General features: G+C 44.6%; 1 protein-coding gene and 1 non-coding gene across 2 annotated transcripts in view; one reads left to right on the top strand and one right to left on the bottom strand.

Moving 5' to 3' along the window:
• Nucleotides 1–2,926: 2,926 nt before the first annotated feature.
• The window catches only part of mcrip1 (MAPK regulated corepressor interacting protein 1), a 33,384-nt gene continuing 14,930 nt past the window's right edge, over nt 2,927–21,380 (bottom strand). The window contains exons 3-4 of the mRNA XM_060844450.1: nt 19,785–19,883; nt 2,927–3,770 (exon numbers count right to left, since the gene is read on the bottom strand). Of these exons, the coding sequence (XP_060700433.1) occupies nt 3,706–3,770; nt 19,785–19,883 (164 nt within the window). The 3' untranslated portion in view covers nt 2,927–3,705. The remainder of the gene's footprint in view (nt 3,771–19,784; nt 19,884–21,380) is intronic.
• Nucleotides 7,372–7,445, top strand: trnai-aau (transfer RNA isoleucine (anticodon AAU)). Its single transcript has one exon. It is a non-coding gene; the product is annotated as a tRNA-Ile (tRNA).

Below are 21,380 nucleotides of genomic sequence, written 5' to 3'. Positions count from 1 at the left end.
GTGTGTGTGTGGGGGGTGTGTGGTGAGATGAAATGCTGAGCCCTGAGTACATGTTACCACAGAACAACTTGCATTTATATAACACCTTTGGATCATCGCAAGGCACATGACAGAGCCAAAGGAGGGAGTTCTTAAGTCAGGCGCCTTCAAAGCTAGGCCATTTTAAAGAAGGATTTTCTTTTAGGGTGGGGGAACGGGTGTGATGGTAAAGAGGAGAGGAGAGTGAGAGTCCAGATTTAGACAAAGGCAGAACTCCAAGGAGAGCGTGGGTGATGTGTGCGAATCCCTCCAGGATTGCACAAGTAGGCAGCTCGGATTGAAAGGAAAACGAGATAAGAACAAGGAAAAAAGAAGATTTAGATTGGGTGGTATGAAGTAGGGAAATGGATGTATTGCTGAAAATGTGTTGCTGGTTAAAGCACAGCAGGTTAGGCAGCATCCAAGGAACAGGAAATTCGACGTTTCGGGCCAGAGCCCTTCATCAGATGGATGCATTGCCTCAAATAGTGAAGTTTCCTGCATTGTTGGAGTAAACCTGCACCTTCCTGATTGACCACTGGAGGTCTCTCTCCCATCAGCCATGCAGGAAAGCACATTAGCCTTTATACATTGCATACACCCTCTAATGCAACAGAGCATTCACGTAGTGCCAAAACACCCCAACATCCATAAATAGCACAAAGAACAAGTGTTACGTGACAGCTTTTGCTCTTGAAAGAGATTTTATGCATTTTCTTAAAAAAAATTAGGTAGCTCTCAAAATTATTGAGGCTCATTTACCTTGCCAGACCCTCGCCCATTCCGCTGTGTCTCCAGGTTATTTCTCGTCTTCCTTCCTCTATCGCGAAAGTAACTGAACGTGGACGAAGAGATCATTGCCTACAGATTCTGTTATTTTGACTATCTCCCCAGCCACCTGACTATAAAATGGTGGTTAAGTCCTCCTCTGTAAAGATGATGATGAGACACCTCACTGACACGTAAAAGAAACATAAGCAGCAAGAAAGTCTCATGGTCCTTTACTGAGGAGCATGTACCCAGTGGCATAGACTGGGGGGTAAGAGGTAGAAGGCTTTGAGAGCAAATCCATTTCACCCAGAGGATAGTGGGTGATGGAAGACAGAAACCCTCAACATTTTAAAAAAAATTTGCCTATCCACTTTGTTGTAAATAAGGCGTATGGCACACTTGCTTTTATTGGTCGGGGAATTGAGTACAAGAGTCAGGATGTCATGTTGCAGCTTTATAAGACTTTGATTAGGTCACACTTGAGTATTGTGTTCAATTCTGATCACATTACAGGAAGGATGTGGAGGGTTTGAGAGAGGGTGCGAAAGAGGTTTACCAGGATGCTGCCCTGGATTAGAGGGTGCAAGCTATAAGGAGAGGCTAGAAAACCTCAGGTTACTTTCTATGGAGCGGTGGAAGCTGAGGGGAGACTTAATAGAAGGCTGTAAAATTATGGGATCCATAGAAAGGGTTTATGGTCAGAATCTTTCTCCCCAGAGGTAAAATGTCTAATACTAGGAAGCATGAACTAAAGGTGAGAGGGGAAAGTTCAAAGGAGAGGGGCAAGTTCTTTTTTAACACAGTAGTGGGAGTGTGGAACATGCTGCCGGGGTAGCAGAAGAAGCAGACACGATAGGGGTGTTTAAGGGGCTTTTAGATAAACACATGAATAAGAAAGGAATGCAGCATATGGACCAAGGGCAGGCAGAGGGGATTAGTTTGGCATCATGTTCAGCACAACACAATGGGCCGAAGGATCAGTTCCTGTGCTGGACTGTTTGAGTTCCGTAACTTTGAAGTTTGCAGACTAGGAGCTGGAAAGTGGGATTAGGCTCCATGGCTACTTACCACCTGACAGGGGTAGAATAGGGACAAAGAAACTGCAGAGGCTGGAATCCAAGGCAGACAAGCAGGAGGTTGGGAGAGCGCAGCAAACCTGGCAGCATCAGGAGGTGGAGAAGTCGATGTTTCGGGTGCGGTGGTGAGGTGGGGATAGGTGAACACAGGTAGAGGGGACAACTTGGTTGGTCAATGGGAGGAAGGAGTCCGGTTGGCATAGTGTCATGCCTGCCTACTTTCCCAGTTGTAACCGTCTGCGGTAATTTCTGTCGACTTCTAACACTGTTTGATTTGCCGCACATCCAGCCTTTGAATTTGTAAGAAACCTTTCCTGTGTTGCCTGGGCCATTCATATGAATAGGAATTGAACATCAGACACACACACTGGACTCATAAATGGAAGGCAAGTTTTATTTACAACACTTCCCCACTTATGCATCGGGAAGTTCATGAAATTGTACAGTTCCTCTCATGAACACTGTCCTTCTAGTTCTCGAATGTGACGTATCTATACTGTAATGGAGTACTGACTCGGATACATACTTTTCCATCAATTAGATAGGTTTTCAACATCAGTAATAATTCCGGTCTCTCAGGGAGGGTTACTATGCTTAACCCTTTCATGCCCAGAATGGAGCTGGTGAAGGAAAGGCTTGGGCAAATCTATTTGGAAGCTTAGATGCTGGCACTGTCTGAGTGAGAGACACCCACTGTTTAGAAAGCTGGGTGACTCCTGGGGGGGGAACCTGGGTTTCTAACCAGTCAAGTGCCAACCGCCCATCATAAAGAGTGATAGATTCGTGGTCCCAGGATAAAGGATAATCAAATTCCCCTGTAGTATTCAGTATGAGGTCTGCCACTTGGTTGACTGGAGAGCATAAAGCACACCAGGCGAGAGGGGGAGGCAGAGAGTTCAGACAATAAAATCTGCAGACCAGCCTGCATTCTCACTTACCCAGACCTGACAATGTTTATCATGTATTGTGGAGAAAACAGGAATGTGGAAAATACAAAATTTAAAAAATAAAACAAAATTATTCTTAAATCCCCCCCCTCCCCCGCCCCCCAAGATGCCTCCTACCCCCACTTTTCATTTTAAAAATAGTCAAAGACTCATATGAAAGCAACCTCTGGAATACAAACCTAAAATGACTCAAACTTATAGTCTGTCTGCAGAAAACAGTTTATGATCCCATCACACAGTTCACTGCTTTCAGCCCAGCTGTTTAACATGGGCTGTTCGTTTTCCCACATGAGTAACTGGCTCCATTCAGTGCGAGTCAAACAGAATGGTTCATCAAATCCATTCTCAACCTCTGGCTGCGGCAATGGCATTGTTAAACGAATAAATCTTAGAGGATACTGCTTCACTCGCTAGGCTACTTCCTGTCCCACAGCCTCCAGCCCCCACCCCAATCACAATCTTTCTGAGCATCCAGCCTGCCCGTCAATGCCAAACACATTATGGAGAAAACTTACAATCAGTGCAGAGTGTGAAGGGTTTCTAAACAATGCCTCCCGAGGGCACCTCCTACTCCTCAGGACACCACAGAGTCTGAATTGTGGCCATAACGTGTCAAATGGAGCACAGCTCTCGACAGAAATGGAGAAGAAACAGATGGAAAATAAATCAGTTAAAATTAGCACCATCTACAAACTCAAGTTTTTTTTTAAACACATGCCAACTGCATGCATCCTCAGGTCAGTTAAAGGTAACTGACAGGACATCCATTCTGGTGGAAGAAAGTGGGTCGGCTCTGGATTCCCTCTCCAAGCCAGAGATCAAAGAAAACAAACTTCAAAAGGAAGCTCCTGAGGATGTTGAAGGAAAGATCAAATCCAGCCAACACAGAGCCCTTAAGACTTTTTAGCATCTGACATGCTCCTCTTCTTTAAATCACTCAAGTCCACGGGTGTGAAATCTGAAAAACAAATACATTGACTTAGTGCCTGGTCTGTCTAACCAACAGTAACAGTGTGATTTTATGGTGTAAAGGACCACATCTTTTTTAATTCCCTTGTTTTTAGGATTGTGGACTATAAAAAGACGACATTGATCTAAACCAAGACGACTGCAAAGATTTGGCAGCACTTTTAACAATCATGTTTGTAGGAGCACGTTGCGAGGCACATGTCATGCTGTGGTTTCACTGGAACAGTGAGTACAAACAGCCACCATAGAGCTGATGGGTTCAGAACTAAGGACCAAGGGTTGACAACAGTGTTCTGATTGGTTCCTGACCATGTGACTTATATAGGGCCAATGCAGTGAGAACCATGTAGCCTGCAAACAGAAAGCATCTAAAAGTCATTCTCTCTCTCTCTCCTGCATGAAGGTACAAAAGGTTTCCAGTAACAGCAAGCTATCTTCCACTCAATTTTCCTTGCAATCCCCCTCTTGAGGGATGAATAAAAAGCCTTTAAAGACAGTGAAAGGACAAATTCTATCCAATAACTGAAAGAAAACTCAGGTCAAGGTTGTTTGCACATCAATCAGCAGAGAACTGAAAGGGAAAGAGAAACATTCTGTCGTCTGGCCTGGTGCTATCAAACTGGTTTTCCCGGATTTACTTCCATCCTTAATGTTCCTCATGCGTCTGTGTGAGAGAGAAAGGCGAATTTAAAAGGGTACAGTTTAGGTTATACAGAATTTGGAGTTAGCAATTCAAACTTCCTAATTGCCATTGATTGAAGACAACTTGTTCTTAAAAAAAGTTATTTTCTTATTAAGTGCATAGGAACATAGGAATGGCCATACTGGCCCGTAAAAATCTGTTTTTGTCTGATCTTAGACACTAAGAAGATTGAGGCCTGGTTAGTATGTGGATTAGAGATTGCCTGGGAAGAGCAAATATAGCAGTCCCTACCTCTGGGCCAGATAGCCTGTGTTTTCAAGTCCCAACTTCTCTAGAAATGTGCCATAACATGCCTCAGCAGGCTGACTAAATATGTACAGGAACAGGAAAGCAGGAGCAGACCTCGGGTCTATCCACCAATCAATGGGATCATGGCTCATCTGTGGCCGAACTCCACTGTGGCCGCACGGTGGCTCAGTGGTTAGCACTGCTGCCTCATAGCACCAGGGACCCGGGTTCAATTCCACCCTTACACAAATGTCTGTGTAGAGTTTCCACGTGCTCCGTGTCTGCGTGGGTTTCCTCCCACAGTTCAAAGATGCACAGATTAGGTGGATTGGCCAAGCTAAATTGTTCAGAGTGTTGGCCAACGGAAATGCAGGGGGATGGGTCTGGATGGGATGCTCTTTGGAGAGTTGGTGTGGACACTTTGGGCTGAATGGCCTGTTTCCACACTGTAGGGATTCCATGGATATGCCTTTTGGCCCACACCCCTTAATATCTTTGCTTAATAAAGATCGGTCTCAGATTAAAATTAAACTGCTGTTTGTAGAAGAGATCCAAATATCTCCAACCATGAGCGTGTTTAAGTGCTTCCGAACATCTCTCCTGAACAGGCAGGCTCTAATCAGCGAGTTGAGAAGATTTGAAGCTCAGGTTGAGGTTCTGGATGTAGGTTTGCTCACTGAGCTGGAAGGTTCATTTTCAGACGTTTCGTCACCATACTAGGTAACATCTTCAGTGAGCCTCCGAATGAAGCACCAGTGGCGTAGCCCGCTTTCTATTTATCTGTTTGAGTTGCCTTGGGTTGGTGACATCATTTCCTATGGTGATGCCATTTCCTGTTCTTTTTGTCAGGGGTAGTAAATGGGATCCAAGTCAATGCGTTTGTTGATAAGAGTTCCGGTTGGAATGCCATGCTTCTAGGAATTCTCGTGCGTGTCTCTATTTGAACTGTCCTCGGATGGATGTGTTGTCCCAGTTGAAGTGGAGTCCTTCCTTATCTGTATGTAAGGATACTAGTGAAAGGTCATGTCGGTTTGTAGCTAGTTGATGTTCATGTATTCTGGTGGCTAGCTTTCTGCCTGTTTGTCCAATGTAATGTTTGTTACAGTTCTTGCAAGGTATTTTGTAAATGACATTAGTTTTGCTTGATGTCTGTATAGGATCTTTCAAGTTCATTAGCTGCTTTTTTAGTGTGTTGGTGGGTTTGTGGGCTACCATGGTGCCAAGGGGTCAGAGTAGCCTGGCAGTCATTTCCAAGATGTCTTTGATGGAGGGGAGAGTGGCTAGGGTTTCTGGACGTGTTTTGTCTGCTTGTTTGGGTTTGTTCCTGAGAAATCTGTATTCATTGGGTACCCGTTCTTTTTGAATACATTGCATAGGTGATTTTCTTCTGCGCTGCAGTGTATGGTGGCTCGTTGAAATAATGCAAAAATGCAGCTTTGTTTGTGGATGTTGGGATGTTTACTTCTGTAGCTCAGTATTTGGTCCGTATGTGTTATTTTCCTGTAGATGCTGGTTTGAAGTTCCCCATTGGCTATTCGCTCTACTGTGACATCTAGGAATGGCAGTTTGTTGTTGTTTTCCTCCTCTTTAGTGAATTTTATGCCAGTAAGAGTATTATTGATGGTCTTGAAGGTTTCCTCTAATTTGTTTCATTTAATGATGATAAAGGTGTCATCCACGTAGTGGACCCAAAGTTTGGGTTGAATGGTTGACAGAGCTGTTTGTTCAAGGACAAGCCAAACAGAGACATGCACGAGAATTCCTAGAAGCATAGCATTCCTACCGGAACTTCTATCAACAAACACAGTGACTTGGATCCCATTTACCACCCCTGGAGAAAAAGAACAGGAAATGACATCACTATAGGAAATGGTATTGCCACTGGAAATGACATCACCAACCCAAGGAAACTCAAACATATAAATAGAAAGTGGGCTACACCACCGTTGCTTCATTCAGAGGCCCACTGAAGAGGTTACCCGGTATGGTGACGAAACGTCTGAAAATGAACCTTACAGCTCAGTAAGCAAACCTACATCCAGGATCTAATTCTCTTTAGTTCTAGAATCGCCCAACCAGAGGAAATATTTATCTTCAGCTATCCTGCATTTTTCTGTTTTAATCTTGAAGACTTCAATCAGATCACCCTTCAACCTTATAAATACGAGAGAAAATTTGTATCTCTCCTCATAAGTTAACCCCTTAAATCCTTTTCATTTTTGTAAACCCATGTTGTACTCCCCAAGGCCAATACACACTTCCCAAGAAACCAGAATGCTGGTTAGTGTTTCCAGTTAACCTGCGTTTGTCAGGGAGTTCGGTTATGTTTTTTCACATTTGCCATGGCTCCAGGAATAGTGAGGCTCGATTTCCAGTGCTCAAGCTTCGCGATCAGGTACACAATTACAGGCATATGTATCATGGATGTTACACCATAAATCCCAAATAAAGGCACAGGTCGTCTAGTCGTTATTGGGAAAAGGTGTGTCCAACATTTAATGTGCAATTTAACCATGTGAAACTTCCAATGCTGGACAAAGTGAGGAGACAAGGTGTCAGACCTTTTTTTAAAATATCATTCATGGGAGCGTAGGCTGCTTTGGGCTGGGCCAGTTTTCACTGCTCACTCCTGTATGCCCTCGCAGTGGTGAGCTGTGTAGGTCAGTTAGCTCAGATGGTTAGAGCATGGTGCTAATAACGCCAAAGTCATGAGTTCAATCCCCACACTGACCAGGCACATGGCTGGGGTTTGAAACGTGTGGGTTCACATTTGCAGGTTGTGCATTTGCCATTGCTTTGGGTGGCTCAGTGGTTAGCACTGCTGCCTCACAACACCAGGGATCCAGGTTCGATTCCAGCTTTGGGCGACTGTCTGTGAGGAGTTTGCACATTCTTCCCACGTCTGCGTGGGTTTCCTCCCACAATTCAAAAATGGGCAGCTTAGGTGAACTGGCCATTCTAAATTGCCTGTAGTGTTCAGAGATGTTTTAGATTAGATTAGATTACTTACAGTATCGAAACAGGCCCTTCGGCCCAACAAGTCCACACCGACCCGCCGAAGCGTATACCACTCAGACCCATTCCCCTACATTTACCCCTTCACCTAACACTACGGGCAATTTAGCATGGCCAATTCACCTAACCTGCACAATTTTGGATTGTGGGAGGAAACCGGAGCACCCGGAGGAAACCCAAGCAGACATGGGGAGAATGTGCAAACTCCACACAGAGTCGCCTGAGGCAGGAATTGAACCCAGGTCTCTGGTGCTGTGAGGCAGCAGTGCTAACCACTGTGCCGCCCATTTGTAGTGAGTTGAGAAGATTTCTGGATGTAGGCTTGCTCGCTGAGCTGGAAAGTCCATGACGTCACCCTCCAGGCGAAACACTGTTGATAATTCCTGCATTTTATTTATATGCTTGGGTTGGTGATGTCATTTCCAGTGGTTATATCATGTCCGGCAGTGATGTCATTTCCTGTTCTTTTTCTCAGGAGGTGGTAGATGGGGTCTAACTCGATGTGTTTGTTGATAGAGTTTCGGTTCGAATGCCATGCTTTTAGGAATTCTCGTGCATGTCTTTGTTTGGCTTGTCCTAGAATGGATGTGTTGTCCCAGTCGAAGTGGTGGCCTTCCTCATCCGTATGTAAGGATACTAGTGAGAGTGGGTTATGTTCTTTTGAGGCTAGTTGGCTAGTGGCTAGTTTTCTGCCTGTTTGTCCAATGTAGTGTTTGTTACAGTCCCCTTGCACAGCATTTTGTAAGTAACATTAGTTTTGCTTGTTGGCTGTATAAGGACCTTTCAAGTTCATTAGCTGCTGTTTTAGTGTGTTGGTGGGTTACCATGATGCCAAGGGGGCTGAGTAGTCTGGTAGTCATTTGCAAGATGTCTTTGATGTAGGGGAGGGTGGCTAGGGTTTCTGGATGCGTGTTGCCTGCTTGTTTGGGTTTGTTGCTGAGAAATCTGCGGACTGTGTTCTTTGGGTACCCGGTCTTTTTGAATACACTGTATAGGTGATTTTCCTCTGCTCTGCGTAATTCCTCTGTGCTGCAGTGTGGTGGGTTGTGGCAATAATGTTCTGATGCAGCTTAGATTGGGGTGATTGCTTCTGTCATTCAATATTTGGCCCGTATGTGTTGTTTTCCTGTAGACGCTGGTTTGAAGTTCCCCATTGGCTGTTTGCTCTAATGCGGCATCGAGGAATGGCAGTTTGCTGTTATTTTCCCCCTCTTTAGTGAATTTGATTCCAGTAAGGGTATTATTGATGGTCTTGAACGTTTCCTCTAATTTGTTTTGTTTAGTGATGACAAAGGTCATCCACGTAACGGACCCAAAGTTTGGGTTGGATGGTTGACAGAGCTATTTGTTCGAGTCTCCAAGAAACTGGCCACCAGGATACAATAACACCAACTAGCCACAAAACGACATGACCCACTCTCACTAGTATCCTTACATACAGATAAGGAAGGACACCACCTCGACTGGGACAATACATCCATCCAAAGACAAGCCAAACAGAGACATGCACGAGAATTCCTAGAAACATGGCATTCCAAACTGAACTCTATCAACAAACACATCAAGTTAGACCCCATCTACCACCCCCTGAGAAAAAGAACAGGAAATGACATCACCAACCCAAAGAAACTCAAACGTATAAATAAGCAGGAATTATCAACAGTGCCTTGCTCGGAGGCCCACTGAAGATGTTACCTAGTAGGGTGACAAAACATCTGGAAATGAACCTTCCAGCTCAGCGAGCAAACCTACATTCAGGGATGTGTAGATTAGGTGTATTATTTAGGGGTAAATGTATAGTAGGTGAATGGGTCAGGTGGGTAACTCTTCAGGGGGCAGATGTGGACTTGTAGGGCCGTAGGATCTATTTCCACACTGCACAGATTCTATGATTCTGAATCCTTGAACCACTGCAATCCATTTCGTGAAAGAACATCCACATGCTCTTGGGGAGGGAGTTCCAACTTTTTGACAATGAAGGAAGAGCAATATATTTCCAGGTAAGGATGATGAGCAGCTTCAAAGGGAATCGGTAAACAGTGGTGCACCCGTGTATCTGCAGCCCTTGTCCTTCTAGATAGCACTGGTTGTAGGTTTGGGAGTCTTAGTGTGCTGCTGCAGTGCATCCTGTAGATGGCCAACTGCTGCTACCTTGCACTGGTGATGGAAGGGGTGCACGCTTGTGGATGTGGTGCCAAGCAAGCAGACCACTTTGTCCTAATGCTGTCAAACTTCTTGTGTTGTTGGGAGTTCTACTCATCTGGGCAACTGGGGACTACTCCATCACACTCCTGACTTACACCTTGTGATCACGGACAGGTTCTGGGAAGTCAGATGGTGAGTTACTCATTGTAAGATTCCTCACCCCTGATCTGCTCTTGTAGCAATGGAATTTATATGCCTAGTCCAGTTCAGTTTCTGGTCAGTGGTAACACACAGAATGTTGAAAGTGAAGGGTTCAGCAATGTTAATACCACTGAATATCAAGGGAGGATTAGATTCTCTCTTGTTGGAGATGATCATTGAATGATACTTGTGTGGTGCAAGTTTAACTTGCAACTTTTCAGCCCAAGCCTAGATATTTTCCAACTCCTGCTGCATTTGGACAAGGATTGTTTCAGTATCTGAGGTACCAAACATTATGGCCTTATCGATGAACCACCCCACTTCTGACCTTATGGAGGGTGAAGCAGATGCAGGTGGTTGTGCTGAGGATAGTATTATGAGGAACTCCTGCAGAGATGATCTGGAGCTGATGGACCACAATCAACTGAGGTAGGTCGGACTCTAAACAGCAGAGGATTTTGTCCCCGATTCCTATTGACCTTTTGCCTGGGATCCTTGATGTTTCAGGGTCTTGATGCCCAGGGCCGTCACTCCCAACTCACCCCTGGAATTTCGCTCCTTTGTTCTTGCTAGAACCAAGCCAACTAAGGAGGTCATAACTCAGGTGTCCTTAGTGGAACCCAAACTGGGCGCCACTGAGCAGGTTATTACTCAGAAGTGCTGATGGATAACACTGCTGATGACAGCTTCCATTGCTTTACTGAGGATCGAGAATAGACTGATGGTGTACTAACTGGCCAAGTTGGATTAGTCCTGCTTTTAGTGTGCAGGACATACCTGGGCAATTTTTTATATGGTCAGTTCGATGCCAGTTTGGCTAGGGGAGCAGCGTGTTCTGAAGCACCATCGTCAGAATATCATCAGGGCCCTTAGCCTTTGCAGTATCCAGTGCATTCAGCCATTTCATGGACATTCCATGGAGTGAATTAAATTGGTTAAAGATTGGTTTGTGAGATGCTGGGGGTCTCTGGAGGATGCCAAGATGGATTATCTACTTGGCATTACAAGTTGAAGATTACTGGGACTGGTTCAGCCTAGTGTTTTGCACTTGTGCTGAGCTTCCTCCATCATTGAAGAAGTGGACATTTGTGGAGCGCTCTCCTCCCGTGAACTGTTTACTTGCTCACTATCATTGGGTGTGGCAGGATTGCAGAGCTGAGATCAAATTACTTGCTGTGGAATCCCTCAGCTCAGTCTATCACTTGCTGCTTATGCTGTTTCGCATTGACATTGTCACCTCAGTTTTTAGGTACACCTGATGCTGCTGTCGGCATGTCTTCCTGCACTCTTTATTGAACCAGGGTTAATCCCCTAGCGTGACGGTAATGGGAGACTGGGGGATATGTAAGCCATGAGTTGCAGATTGTGTTGGTGTACAATCCTCCCCAACTGTATACCACTGTTCAGCCACCTCTCCTGGGTCTGCCCTGTCAGCAGATTGGTGTTGTCACCATCTGGGACACAGGAATATTCATGGAATATCGACCACATTAGGCTGTTGCTCAAACACTCAGATAGCTCTCCCAATTTTACCACCAGCCACTAGATGTTAGTAAGGAAGAACAGTGCAGGGTTGCTTTTGCCAATTCCTGTGCCTCAATCAGAAGCAGGTGGTCTCTTCAGCTCCATTCCTTTATGTTTTACTGGTTTGCTAGATCATTCAGAGAGAGTGGTGAAGTGTCAGATTTTGTGGGTCTGAGGCCATGCTTGGGCCAGACAGATAAGAATGGCAGATTTCCTTCTGTAATGGACATTAGTGGATCAGATGGATTATTTTGAGGAATGACAATGGCTCATTGGTTATCATTGGACTTTCAATTCCAGATTTTTTAAAAAACTTGAAATGCCACTATCTGCTATGGTAGGATTCAAACTTTTGTGGCCAGAACGTTACTGGAGTCTTTGGATTACTAGTCCTCTAACAATACCACAACACTACAATCTCCCCAGTGTCGTCTCAGCAGTAACTAATGACATGCCCTTAAGGTCATCTTTAGTTCACAGCCAGCATGGTTTTAAATGGAGCAGTTGATCTCCAAAGTTGCACAGCTTCACCCTGACAATTCCAACACCTCCCTCAACCCCCAGAACTAATTAACCACTCCCCCAGCCCCACCACGATCACCCCCTCCTTCATTTGTCGAGACTATGAGAGAGGAGCAGAGGACTGCTGGGAAGGTGAGTATAACAGTCTAAAATACTTACCTCAGGGGTCAGAGCCTCGATTTGTCAAGAGGTGCGAGGGAGGAGCAGAGGACTGCTGGTAAGGTGAGAAAAAAAACAAATAGTTTTGAACAGAGCAATGAGGAGAGGGGGTGGAGAGAAACGAGGGCTGCGGGAAGTTTTTAAGTTGGTGAGATCTAAACCAGAGACCCTACATAGTAGCATTTCCCTCCCACCCATCCCCTTGAACCTCACTAAGATACTATAAACTCGGTAAGTTTTCAGGTTTTCTAATCTTCTCTTCCTTGTTTAGTCCAGTGTGGGCTTTCAGATTAGCAGGGTATGGCTGATAGGGAACTTGTATGTTCCTCCTGCAGAATGTGGCAGCTGAGAGACACGACACATCTCTCTGACCACATCTGCGGGAAGTGCAGCTCGAAAACAGAGTTAGGGAACTGGAGCTGGATGAACTGCGGATCATCCGGGAGGCTGAAAGAGAAACTGAGAGGATGTACAGGGAGGTAGTCACTCCTCAGGATAAGGATAGCTGGGTTACAGTCAGGTGGAGGAAAGGAAACCAACAAATAGAGCAGGGATCCCCTGTGGCCGCTCCCCTCAGCAATAAGTATACCGTTTTGGATACTGCTGGGAGGGATGGCCTACCGGGGGAAGCCAGAGTTGTCAGATCTCTGGCACTGAGCCTGGCATTGAGGTTCAGAAGGGAAGGGGGAGAATGGAAAAGCACTAGTGGTAGGGGACTCAATAGTCAGACAGATTGACAGGAGAGTTTGTGATCAGGAACGGGACTCTCGGAAGGTATGTTACCTCCCCTGTGCCGGGGTCCGGGATGTCGCTGATCGGGTTTGCAGGATTCTGAAGGGGGAGGATGAGCAGCCAGAAATCATGGTCCATTTTGGCACCAAGGAAAGGGATGGAGGATCTGAAAAGTGACTACAAAGAGCTAGGTTGGAAGCTGAAGAGCAGGACAAGTAGAATAGTGATCTCAGGTTAGCTACCGGTGCCACGAGACAGTGAGGTGAAGAACAGGCAGAGACTGCAGCTTAACACATGGTTGCAAGGCTGGTGCAGGAGAGAGGGCTTCAGGTACTTAAACCATTGGGATGCCTCCTGGGGAAGGTGGGACCTGGACATGAAGGACAGGTCGCAGCTGAACTGGAGGAGACCAAACATCCTGGGTGGGAGATTTGTTGTGTGGCTCGGGAGGGTTTAAACTAGTTTGGCAAGGGGGTGGGAACCAGAGCTACATATCTGAGGAGGGGCTAGATGTAGATGGGACAGTGACAGAATGTAGTGAATCTACCGGGAAGGTTTCTCATGTGATGAAACAAAGGAATCGGTTAAAGTGTGTCTGCTTTAACGCAAGGAGTGTCAGAACTAACAGTGATGAACTTAGAGCATGGATCAGTACTTGGGGCTATGATGTTGTGACATAACGGAGATGTGGGTTTCACAGGGGCAGGAATGGTTGCTAGATGTTCCAGGGTTTGAACGCTTAAAAAGAACAGCAAGGGTGGAAAAAGAGGAGGGGAGTGTAACATTGCTTATCAGAAAGTGCATCACAGCAACAGAAACGAAGGATTTTTTCTCTACTGAGTCAGTATGGGTGGAAGTTAGGGACAGCAAGGGAGCAGCCACCTCATTGGGGGTTTTCTACAGACCCCTAATAGCAGTAGGGAGACTGAACTCATAGGCTGGCAGATTTTGGAAAAATGCAGATGTAGCAGGGTTGTTATTATGGGTGACTTCAACTTTCCCAATGTCGACTGGAACCTCCTCAGTGCAGATAGTTTGGATGGAGAGTTTCTGTCAGGTGTGTTCAGGAGGGTTTCCTTACTCAGTATGTAGACAGGCCAACAAGGGAGAGGCCATTTTGGATTTGGTGCTCGGCAATAAGCCAGGACAGGTGTCACATCTCGCGGTGGGAGAACACTTTGGTGATAGTGACCACAACTGCCTCACATTTACCATAGCCTCAGAAAGGGAAAAGAACAGTTACTAAGGGAAGATATTTAACTGGGCAAAAGGAAACTATAACGCTATCAGACAGGAGTTGGGAAATACAGACTGGAAGCAATTGTTCCACAGAAAGGGCACAGCAGACATGTGGAGACCGATTAAAGAGCAGTCGTTGTGACTGTTGCACAAATCTGGCCCTGTGAGACAGGTTAGAAGGGGTAAGATTAAGGAGCCTTGGAGGATTAGAACTGAGGAGCTTCTCCGTCAAAAGGAAGAAGGCAGCTTACGTAAGGTGAAGGAAACAAGGATCAGGCACAGCTTTAGAGGATTACAGGCTTGCTAGAAAGGGGTTCAGAAATGGACTGAGGAGAGCCTGGAGGGGGCACGAAAAAGGCTTGGCAAGAAGGATTAGGGAGAACCCAAAGGCATTTTAATCATACGTGAGGAATAAGAGAATGATCAGGGAGAAGGTAGGGCCGATCAGGGATAGCATGGGGAACTTGTGCGTGCAGTCTGAGCAGATGGGGGAAGCAGTAATTGAGTATTTTGCTTCAGTTTTCACTAAGGAAAGTAACTTTGTTATGAATGAGAACTTTGAAGAGCCGGGATACAGGCTTGAACAGTTCAAGATTGATGAAGTTGAGGTACTGGAAATTTTGGTAAACATTAAGATTGTAAGTCCCCAGGGCCAGACCAGATTTATCCCAGGCTGCTCCAGGAAGCTAGAAAGGAGGTTGCTAAGCCGCTGGCGAAGATCTTTGCTTCCTCACTCCCCACGGGAGTGGTACCGGAGGATTGGAAGGAGGTAAATGTTGTTCCTCTTTTCAAGAAGGGGAATAAGGAAATCCCTGGCAATTACAGACCAGTCAGTCTCACGTCTGTGGTCAGCAAGGTTTTGCAAAGAATTATGAGGGATAGGATTTATGATTATTTGGAAAAGCCTAACATGATTAAAGGCAGTCAGCATGGCTTTGAGGGGGCAAGTCATGTCTCACTAATCTTATTGAGTTCTTTGGGGAGGTGACAAGACAGGTCGATGAAGGTCGAGCAGTGGGTGTGGTGTACAAGGTATTTCACAAGGTTTCCCATGGTAAGCTCATTCATAAAGTCATGAGGTATGGGATACAGTAAGATTTGGCCATCTGGATTCAGAATTAGTTGGCTGACAGAAGGCAGAGAGTGGTTGTAGATGGAAAGTATTCTGCCTGGAGGTCAGTGGTGAGTGGTGTCCCGCAGGGCTCTATTCTTGGACCGCTGCACTTTGTAGTTTTTATAAATGACTTGGATGAGGAGGTTGAGGGGTGGATTAGTAAATTTACATATGACACAAAGGTTGGAGGTGCCGTTGATAGTATTGAGGGCTATTGCAGCTGCAGCGTGACAGACAGGATACAGAGCTGGGCTGAGAAATGGCAAATGGAGTTTTACCTGGATAAATGCAAAGCGATGCATTTTGGAAGGTCAAACTTGAATGCTGAATGTGGATTAAAGACAGGATACTTGGCAACGTGGAGGAACAGAGGGATCTTGGTGTTCAAGTGCATAGATCCCTCAAAGTTACCACTCAAGTGGATAGGGTTGTTAATTTAGCATATGGTGTTTTGGCTTTCATTAACAGGAGGATTGAGTTTTAAGAGCTGTGAGGTTTGCTGCAACTCTACAAGTCCCTGGTAAGACCACACTTGGAGTATTGCATCCCGTTCTGGTTGATTAACTCTAGGAAAGATGCAGAGGCTTTGAAGAGGGTGCAAAGAAAATTTACCAGGATGCTGCCTGGACTGGAGGGCTTGTCTTATGAAGAGAGGTTGACTAAGCTCGGACTTTTCTCTCTGGAGAGAAGCAAGAGAGGTGACCTAATCAAGGGATACAAGGTAAGGAGAAGCATGGATACAGTCAATAGCCAGAGACTTTTCCCCAGGGCAGGATTGACTGGCACGAGGGATCATAGTTTTAAGATATTAGGAGAAGGGTATAGAGGGAATGTCAGAGGAAGGTTCCTTACGCAGAGAGTTGTGAATGCTTGGAATACGTTGCCAGCGGTGGTAGTGGTAGCAGAGTCATTAGGGACATTTAAGCGACTGCTGGACATGCACACAGGCAGCAGTGAATTGAGTGGTGCAGAGGTTAGGTTATTTTATTTTACATTAGGATTAATCCTCAGCATAACATGGTGGGCCGAAGGGCCTGATCTGTGCTGTACTTTTCTATGTTTTATGTTCATTCCCTGAGTGTTCACCAACCACTCCTGACAGTGTTCAACTTTCCCCAAGCAGTATTCACCCCCTCAGTGACAGTGTGCATCATCCCATCTGCCACTCCGCAGCACCTTACTCAATATCTCGTGATTGATCCCTGCCCTTTCCCCACGACAGTGGCCATCCCCTTCCCACACCCCTCAACATCCTGGGTGTTCAGTCCCCATTTGTAACTACCCTCCCAACAGCATTCATCACCCCTCCCTGATCACCCCCAGTAGTGTTCAGATCCCTTGCTTAGCCTCCCAGTGTTCATTCCCCCTTTCTTACATTCTCAATATCATTCATTCCTCCAAACTATATCCACCCCCCAGCAAGGACACTGATGAGTTCCCTTGCTCAGCTTCCCCAACAGCTTTCATCCCTTTCTCTGTTACAAAACCCTGAAAATGTCCAAACTGTCCCTGCCCCATCCCTCAAACTGCTCCCCCACAACCCCCATGGACAGGATGAGCTTTGGGTGTTGTGGGGTCGGTGTAGAGGTTACTGAGCAGTGTTGGAAGTGGGGTCAGGGCCAGAGGGGTTGAGAGCTCCTGGCCCAGGGCTGAGTGCTGCAATACTTTGAAACTCCAGCTCGTTTGCTCCTGAACAGGCTTTACATCTGCTTGGGAAAGCTTTCAGTATAAAAACCACGATACACACAATAATCTGATCAGCGTAAAGCCTGAAATTAGAAAATTAAACTTCCCATCTAAAATAGCAAGAGTGTGCGCCTGACAGGATTTGTTCTGGGTCTGGAGGTGCATCACAGTGAAGCAAGTTAGGTCAGAGGCCTTCAATCATATTGGAAGATTTGGGGGCCAAGGCTTTTAGATTCTAATTTAGATCTTTCAAGGGTCATGGTTTCCTCAACATCTCTGCTGTCATGTAGGTTGTTCAAGATGCTCATTTGAAGCGGGCCAAAGGAAGAATTCAATTACGTGCTGTCAGCCTCATCATTACTCTGTATCTAACCAAGGGGAAGATGAAATTGGATGTGAATATAATGTCCTGCAGCAATTCACCAACTTAATAATGATAGCACACAGTATTACTTTAAAAACTGCTTTGTTTTTGTTAAATGGCTGGATGGCAGCAGTCAAAAACCAACCGTTCACTAAATTTGGGGAATGTAACCAAAAGCAGTGCAAGTGATGATATCACAGTGTTGAATACCATTTGTAATCAGAAAGGCTAATTGCATAAAAACAAGGAGATTGTTATTGTGAGAACAGAGATTTTGAACAATACTAAGAGAATCCAATTGCACACAGTCAATGCTAAAATTCCATTGCAACCTATCTGCATAGCAGTCAAATTATTTGCAAGTAAAATGCTAAAACCTGCAGCAACAAGTCGAACCGTTGATGGACTAGACAGTTCAGAAAACCTGAAAAATAGGATTTCATAATCTATGTTTCTTTAAGCCACAGGAGTGTGACACCAGTGGAAATAAAGCACAGAAAGAAACTAGAACTATGTAGGTCACCCAGTAACTGTAAAAACAACAAGAACGGGTTATATAAATCCTTCAGGTGTGCACTGTTCATCATAACCTGCCTTTACTCCCAGAAACCTACAGTCTAATTCCAGCACACAGTTCGTTTCAGAGTTCGATCCACAATTCTTCGTTTTGATTTTAGAAGTCCTCTTAAAAGGCTTTAAAGCAAACTTTTGAGACATTCACTGACTCCCAACCAACACATGGACCCAGTGTGAGACTGAACTAGCACAAACTCTCAGCGCCTTGGCAGAAGAAGAGTAACAGCTTACAGCTAGGACCACTCCACTCTTCAGAGAATTCATTTGCAGGGCTGTGTGAAGTCAAAGATGATGAATTCCAGCCCCAAATTTCATCCATCCCTTACGTTCCAAGGTGGTTGGTCAACAATATCTTTGCATGGCAAGTTTGGCAAAACAAATCCAACTCAATTCAAATGTCATTACCAGGTGTGTTACCTTGGATCAACTTCCACTCCCTGTAGCTAATACACAGGGATCACTGAATACCGAAAATGGAGATTATAGTTTATCATGAGAGTTTTACGTGGAACCAAAGTTTCTCTCAAATAAACTTCAGTCAGGTGTATTTAAACAAGTATCTCTTAATAGAAGAAATAGCACAGCTTGAAACCAATAGCAGTCATTGCACTATACTGCAGCGTTTCAGATGGCTTTGCATTGGATGTGTGTCACAGAACTAGGCCATTCAGCTGGTGTTTGTGGTCCACTTGAACCTCATCCCATCTTTCACTATCATAACCCGGTACTCCCCTCAATCCATGTATCCTATTCACATCAACCACTTGCTGTGGAAGTGAGTTCCACATCCCCACCATGTTTTGGATAGAGCGGTTCCTTTTGAATTCCAATTGGATTGCTTAGTGACTATCGTATATCATTGACATCTAGTTTAGATTAGATTAGACTTACAGTGTGGAAACAGGCCCTTCGGCCCAACAAGTCCACACCGACCCGCCGAAGCGCAACCCACCCATACCCCTACATTTACCCCTTACCTAACACTACGGGCAATTTAGCTTGGCCAATTCACCTGACCCGCACATCTTTGGACTGTGGGAGGAAACCGGAGCACCCGGAGGAAACCCACGCAGACACAGGGAGAACGTGCAAACTCCACACAGTCAGTCGCCTGAGTCGGGAATTGAACCCAGGTCTACAGGCGCTGTGAGGCAGCAGTGCTAACCACTGTGCCACCGTGCCGCCCTAAAGAAATTTATGCTCTTCCCAGCAAGAGGAAATATTCTCTTCATATCCAGCACCAGAATTTTGGATAATTGTGAAGGGCCAAAATTGATTATCTGTTTTCCTAAAGGATCTGAGACAAGGAGTAGGAATTCTGAATCCAGGTATCAACATTACAGACCATTTACTCAAGAGGCCATTCTGCCCAATTAATCCATAACCATGTTTATGTCCCACAAAGAGCCTTCTCTCATTTGGTTTCATCTAATTGTGGATGATTATCTTTTTATTTCTTGATACTTTATGCGTTTTTCTAGCTTTCCCTCAAAACCCATTTATACAATTCAACTCAACTGCCCCCTATGGTTCTGGGTAAAGACATTTCTCCACAATGTCTTATAGTTATGATCCCTAGTTTGGAATTACTTTTCATAACAATTTTAGCTGCACTATAATACAAAACATTACTGAAATATCTTCTATAAAACTCATTACACTAGAAAGGGGAGGTATCAAACATTTTCTGAAAACTGTTTTAATTCAAAATACCTTTTGCAAAAAAACTTCCAAATTACATGGTCAAATTTACCCTCAGACCTCCCACACCCTTCTCAACCATTTCATTACTCACTGTTCAGATTTGGATTTGGATTCTTCTCTACGTACTGGACAGGGCCTCGCTCATTTCCTGACAGCTGGCTCCTCAGTTCCTGTTCCACACACTGCCAAGCTGCAAACCACAATCAGACATCAGGCTGGGTAAGATAGAAAAGAGCTGTAGGTAAAAAAAACTGTGTTCACCCTCCCTCCCTTCAGCCCCGATTGTCCCAGCATTAAAAAGATGAACAGCAGCATTCAGGTTAAATTCACAGCAACGTAGTAATTTCCAAAGTAATTTTACACGCAGCAGAAAATCTTGAACTTTTGCCTTTCTGCACTCACTACCTAACCATACAAAACTCTGACGATTTAAATCACTACTAACTACAAGGACAGTGATTTGTTTTTGTTTCTAAATGGAGATCTAACCACAGAACAGCATTTACAACTGTTTTTGTCTCAAATCTGAATGAAAATGATTTGTGGCCTTACTTCATCCAATGGTTAAAAACTAAAGATGTCACTGAAAGATTGCTCTAGCTAAAAAGGGAGTCAAAATGCAAATTATGAAAACCACAAATATAGGGCTTTCATTTTAATGGGACAGTCCAGTTAGGTTCCTGCAACATCCCAATACTGAGCCTATAATTTCAAACAGGGAAGCTGTCCTGTTGGTAAAGTTTAACTTTCTGCACTGGGTAATCACTGAAACCATACGATGTGAACAGAGAAGCCATTACTGCTAGCTGCTACCCAAAGTGAAACAATCTCACTGTTGGGAAGCAGTGTGGCCAGGGCTAGGACCCAGCTCCATGCTTCAAATCCATTAATAACTAAGCTTTATCCAATAGCAGCATACAAACAAAATAGAGAAATCGAGCTGTACATCTGTCAAGCTAAAACGCACTGGCTGTACTTGCACAAGATGCTCCAAAGCCAACAAAGATGCTTTATCGAGAAAACATCAAAGCTTACAAGTGATCAAAGCCCTCAGGACTTTAGACAAGTACAGGCAATGTAACTTCATAGGTTCCCTGTAAGATTATAAAGCTGTGACAGTGCAGTACAAGCTCAGAAGGTATTCAAAGTTCAAGCAGACCCCTTGGAACACAAAAGCTGATAAATAGTAGATAATGCAAATAAGTGTCACAAAGCATATTTGGTTTGAATTCTCCAGATAAAAATAGTGCTGTATATGAAACTCTTTTTTTAGCATTAATACATCAATACATAACTTGATATGTTACATGATTTCATATGCAAGTTGCCAAATCTTTTACATTAAGCTTGGAACATAAGATGACATTAGCAGGTTAAAGCATAGGTACCAGCTGTTAGTTCATATTGTTAATTGTTGTTGAAACCACAGCATGGTTTAAAATAAGGATTCTACCAATGCAGGATCTCAGCAATAAATTAATAGCAATTCTCTCGCCAGTAAGAACACACTAATAAAAATGACAAGTTTACGTTTTACTCAAATGTCTTTAATTTCCAATCCAAATATCCAAAAACAAAAGAACACCACATCCCATTGGGAAAATGGTGTGCACATTGACATTGGCTGGAGCCAAAACTCCTCCAATTTGTCAGCAGTGGCCTACTGTCATTACCAGATGGCTGAGAA

This window comes from Hemiscyllium ocellatum, chromosome 25 (genome assembly GCF_020745735.1).
Source record: "Hemiscyllium ocellatum isolate sHemOce1 chromosome 25, sHemOce1.pat.X.cur, whole genome shotgun sequence".
In the NCBI taxonomy this organism is placed as follows: Eukaryota; Metazoa; Chordata; class Chondrichthyes; order Orectolobiformes; family Hemiscylliidae; genus Hemiscyllium; species Hemiscyllium ocellatum.
Note: the sequence above shows the minus strand (reverse complement) of the source record. Positions and strands in the feature narration are given on the sequence as shown.